Here is a 5,897-nt window from a genome sequence, read left to right on the forward strand (position 1 = left end):
GGAAGGGGCACGTGGACGAATCGAACATACACCGGAATGAGAGGGATCTAGAGACTGTATAGGTATGAGACTATACAGTTGAAGGATAGCTTAAAGGAATTGATTTGGCTACTCATATCAACAAATGCATTTGCTTTTCGGTAGCCTAACTCATAAGAACTTCATGGTTAAGCGTGCTTAGCCTAGAGTAATTATGGGATGGGTGACCTTTTGGGAAGTTTTCTCGGAAAGTGTGTAAGTGAGGAAAAAGCACACTGGAAAGCCTTGTGTTGATGTGTGGAGGCAGTCAACTGTAAGTTGTCGGGACTCCTTTTTTACGTAAGGGTAAAAAAGACATAAAGAGATGGAAAGAAGGGTAAAAAAGACGTGAAAAGATAAAGGGAGCAGCATGTGAAAGTGTAGAGAGCAACACCCTAAAAACTTAAAGTTGCTTTCTCTTTTGGTATTCTACTGTGACCAATCCATTTCATATATAAAGCTTCCTCTTAAAAAATAATTTGATTCTTATTTATATTTAGTTTTTTTTAAAGTAGTCTTAGTTTTTTTCTTTTTGTTTCAATAAAGTTTAAATCTTGATTAATTTTGTCTTTATTTATAACATCATTTAATGGTCAATGATATTATGTTATGTGATTTTTTTGCTATGTTTTTTAATCAAAAAATAATAATATTATATGACCGTGTCACTTGTATTCAAATTAATTTTAACTTTTTTAATTTTATTTACTTATTTTTAAATAAAACAATTTTTTCTTTTTTAAATTGAGATCAAACTCAATATTTATATAGACGTTATATTCATAATTTTATTAAAATTCATATTTTTATTAATAAGAAAAATTGAAACTAAATTAAATATAAAATATAACATGTGACATTAACATCATATTTGGTACTCACATTGTCACAAAATTAACGAAAATAAGAAAATTATAGCTTAATTAAACTAAAATTAGGATCAAATTGAAAAGTGACCAGAAACATATACAGAATTAGTATTCATGCTTAAACCTTAATTACTACAGGAAGCTTACATGCATAGACTTTGTGGACACAATGAAGATATAATACGATAAGGAATTTTTTTTATCTTTGTTGCAATGAAGCAAAAACAATGAAGGATGAAAGAAATCATGAAAGTTGGAAGAAATGTCTGATAGTGTAAGGCCCTATATTGTAAGAGCTGTTGCTAAAACCCCACATTCTATCTGCTATGTTTTTGTAAGCACTTTCTGTCAGATGATAAGAGTCCCAAAATAAATACGTATTCGGTTTCTTACACAATTCAAATTCCTTCTGCCCTCTCTTCCCTCCACAGCTATACTCTCCTCTCAATCTTCCACTTCCACAACATGCTGATTTTCCTTCCTTCAAACCTATAACGTATAAATATATGACTATACATTAACGAGAAGTCTGATAGTAGATAGGATAGATTCAACAAATAACAAATATCGTTAAAATAGAAATTTGATCTATCAACAAATTAAAAGAACTCAAACTCTACAAAATTGGTTTGTAAGGTGAGGTTTGCAGTCCACTTATATATTATAATTTGACCTTATCTCTAGTCAATGTGAGACTTCCAACACACCCTCTTCACATCGAGATATATACATCTCGAGCGTAAGAATAGAACTGGTTGGTCTGAGTAGTCCGACAACAGGTGAAACAGGATGCTCACATAGGTCTCGCTAAGATAAGTTCCAACATATTAGAAAGTGTTTTTTAAGCTTAACTCATTGTATAGCCAGGCATGTATACCCACACACTGTTATTGTTTTGCAAAATGACTTTTAAATTAAGAATCATAAGTTCCAGTGTTAAAGAGGTACCATATTTGAAGGGATGGTTCATCATTTGAGTGACATCAGTGTGGAAATCATACAGTGCAAATTTGAAGCCCTTCAACTTATTCTCCAGTTGCAAGAGAACCACATGTAGAACTCTATTGTGTAAACTTGCAAGGTTTGAAAGTTCTTGCAAGCATTTTCCATTTTCTTCCACATCAATTATTCTGGTTCCTGGAAGACAGCCCAAGGGTGGCAAGTTCATCAACACAAATTTTCTAGCCCCTCTCTTGTATATGCCCTACAAAAGTAAAACATAACTATACATATTATGATCAATCCATAGTCATAATTATGTAACTCATTTCATATATAAGATTTAAGAGTTTCAATAAGTTTTTATTCTAATAATTAGAAACTTAAAAAATAGACCCTGTAATTATTTTGTAAATAGCTGTGATTAGATATACTCTTGTATAATGTTACGTAGCTTGTAATAATATAAATTTATATTGAAAGACGGCAGACAAAAAAACATTGTTTTTTTTTCATTTAAATATGATTATTGAGTGTGACACTTTTCTTCCAACAATACATAATAATTTTTTTTCTGTAATGTTTTGTCTTGTGTTTAACACCACAGGTTAAATTGGAGGGAAGTTGACGGAAAAAGACAAAGAAATGAACTTTTTTTTTACCTATAAGCACGTTTAGGACTTTCGAAAGTCTTCTAATTAACCATTGCTAACGTTTGAATGTTGGTCTTACTTTATGGACGGTGGTCTTTGTACTACTGCAGGCCCCAGTCAGAAGAAAAATGTTGTCTTTTTTCCTTTCTTTTTCTTCCACGGGTTAAATTGCATGGAGCTTATTATTTGGAAATAAAAGCAAAATATTTAACAAAATCATGAATTTGATAAGTAGTTTTGTGTTAATAAAGAATTTTGAGAAATACAATTAAAATAAAATTAATTATAACATATTTTAAATAAATTATTTTTATTAAATTAAATAGAATTTATATTAAAGTTTGATTTAGCCCTAATATTTCACAGCAAGGAAACAACCTAAGAAAACAGATTTAAGAGAAATTAGACAGAACTCCAAGCTGCATGCGTTCATCTTTGACAATTATCCGATAAAGAATATGAATTAACCTAACTTTGTTATTAAAATATATATTTATTATAAGTCAATTTTATGGACATATTTAATATAGTCATAATTGAATCGAAGTTACAGTCAAATGCCGTACTTGTCACGTTGTCTCTTATTCTTGACTGGATTATATAAAGCATGTATTTATTTTAGTTATTTTGACCAGTTTAAAGCTTGTTTTGACCGAAATATTTTTTGATAAAATAGGGGGAAATACAGAGATATGGAAAGAACGTAAATTCTAAAATATATTGATAGTAAAAAAATGACAGTATTATATATCTGTGTGAAAAATTTTAAAAAAGAAAAAGGAGTAAGTTTTTACCTTGATAATGGAAGTCATATTACGAACAACCATAGCAACATATTCTGAATGAGAGTATGATTTAAGAACATCAGAATCTGTCAAGAACGGGCTAAGATAATCATTGCTTCCGATGCTAAACATGTAGACAGCGTTTGATAACAATAACTTAGCTTCGGATTTCCCTAAGTTATGCCTCAGAAAAGCTGCAACTTTTTTGTAGTTTCTTGCTTGTGTTTTCAAAGGTATTACCTGAAAGTTTTGAATACCAAACAAAGTGTCATGCATGATTCCGAACAACTTTTTAGGATCCTTTTAACCTATAAAAGCGTTTAAGAAACAAAAATTTTAGGATTTTATATCAATGAATTCAAATTTATTGATAAATCTGAATTTCTTCTATCAAAATCCTACAACATCAAATACTGTAAATAACGACTATCTAAATGAGTGTAGAAAAAACATAAAAGTTGTGTTTCATATCATAACTAAATGTAAGTATTATAAAATAAAATAATAATAGAATAACATTTTTATATTCATTTAATACAAAATACAAAAACAAAATAATCATAAGAAAAATGAACTTTTATATTTTTAAAAACAAAAAAAAGTAAAAGGTTAAAAAGGATAGCATTAAATGCAAAAAAATTGTGTATATTAAAATATCATTTCTAAAAAATATATCTTTGTATAATTAGTTTAACTCCTACCATTTATGTATGGCTCTCATAATGAATATTTTTTTATTATGATTATAATAAAAAATAGTAAAAATAATATCAATAGTAATAAATACAAATATTGAAAATAGAAAAAAAAATATTTTTCTTTCAATTAATTTTTCAAATAAAATTTTTCTCTTTTTAATAACTGTTTTGTAGTTTCCTCTTCATCTATTTTGTCTTTCACTCTCTTTATATTCTTTGTTTTTTCAATCTACCAAAGGAAGCACAAGGCCAATTCTAAATTATATTTTGTATTTTATTTGAAACATTATTTTAAACCACAGACAAACTCAAGGAGTAATAAAAAAAAATCTTAAAAAGAAACATGACCTTTTCACAAAATTACCATAGTTTTGTTTATTTTTAGTGAAAGAAGATTCTCTGATCTTACACGAAATGATAGGTCAAGGTTTTGTGTTAGGGTCATCAGTTGGCCCGTGAGGTTAGGGCTTCTTTAGGACCATGTCATGTCATGTCATGTCATGTAATGTGTCGGCAAAGTAAGAAAAAAAGGTAAAAACCAGCATGTTCTCTAGTGCTTGTTTTAATCACTGTTCTGCTACAACTAGAAGAAGCTTATGGACAAAAGCAACAGAATGATATAATAAAAAAGCATGGCCTATTCAATTAACCTAATCATGCTGCTATCCCTATCTGTGATCCTAGTGACCTAGCTATGCATCCTAGATGCTTGACATGCATATGACACGTTAATTACCAATTACTATATATATATATATCTTACACTAATTAACCTTTTCACTTACTTAAAAGTAGCATTAATGGTAAAGCAAATAGGGTATAAGAATTTGACTCACCGACCCTTCAAAAGTTTCAACAAGAGCACCAGCTCCACCAGATGCAAAATTCACTCCTCCATAGTATTGGTTATTGCCAGGTTGTAAATATGGTGGAACCAATGGCAGCTTTGCATATTCAGCTGCAAAAAAAATAAAATGATGATAAGGTTTGGTATTAAGTTAATCAGATACCATTAGTATAATGGGGGACAAGAAAATATGGTGGTTCGACCAAATTGGATTCTCACTAGTAACAAGACAAGAAACATGAGATCTCCAAATCTTAATTACCTATGAAATCTGATATCAACCTTCCATCAGAGAATCTCCCTGTTGGGAAGTTGAAGTATGTTTCTCCATAGGGCCAGAAATTTGCTTGGTCAAGAGCTGTAGTGTTGATGTAATTGTTGTTGCCAGCATCTAAGAAAGAATCACCAAAAATGAAGAGAGGAGCATGTCTGTTGCTTCCATGGATGGGAGACACAAAAGCAAAGAAGAAGATGAGGAGGAAGAACACAGAGCTTGATAGATTTGACACTGTGAACTTCATCTTCACAGAATCTGCTGCAATCTCAAATGGTTGACAAGTGTATATATATATATATATATATATATAACTTCAAATCTTTCTTTGTCCATTGGCCACATATTACGTAGTGTGAACAATCATTTTAAGTTTACTTAGTGTTTAATTTGGCTTAGTCAACGCGATTTGATGGGTAGAAATTAATACATACGTGTTGATGATGTTATCAAAATGAGAGACTTGATAGAATATGATAAGTTTGGAGATCGAAAGTGATTCCTTGTAAGCCGGCAAATAAAAATCTTGCGCATTCCATTCCATCATCAAACATCGTAGGTTTAAACTATTTTTTGTCCTTTAAGTTTTAATATTCAGTTTAATCTTCGTTTTTTAAAATGTCAATTTTTAGTTTTTATGATATGAAAAATGTATCAAATCAGTCTTATCTGTTAACAAATCACAAATTTTTCATTAAGTGATTTGTTGTTCATAACACTTTCTGTTAACAAATCAGAAAATATTGGATACCTAAGTATGAAAACTTGTGATTTCTTATTCATTAAGTGTTGTCATGAGGACTAATTTGATACA

General features: G+C 29.9%; 1 protein-coding gene across 1 annotated transcript; it reads right to left on the reverse strand.

Annotated features, from left to right (window-relative positions):
- Positions 1 to 937: 937 nt before the first annotated feature.
- LOC106778176 (GDSL esterase/lipase 5) lies at positions 938 to 5,356 on the reverse strand. The gene is made up of 5 exons (XM_014666104.2): positions 5,072 to 5,356; positions 4,799 to 4,920; positions 3,274 to 3,504; positions 1,836 to 2,091; positions 938 to 1,376 (listed from the first exon to the last, which is right to left on the reverse strand). The coding sequence occupies exons 1-5, from the start codon at positions 5,328 to 5,330 to the stop codon at positions 1,132 to 1,134; spliced, it is 1,113 nt and encodes a 370-aa protein (XP_014521590.1). The 5' UTR covers positions 5,331 to 5,356; the 3' UTR covers positions 938 to 1,131.
- Between the last annotated feature and the right edge of the window lie 541 nt (positions 5,357 to 5,897).

This window comes from Vigna radiata, unplaced genomic scaffold, assembly GCF_000741045.1.
Source record: "Vigna radiata var. radiata cultivar VC1973A unplaced genomic scaffold, Vradiata_ver6 scaffold_215, whole genome shotgun sequence".
NCBI lineage: Eukaryota > Viridiplantae > Streptophyta > Magnoliopsida > Fabales > Fabaceae > Vigna > Vigna radiata.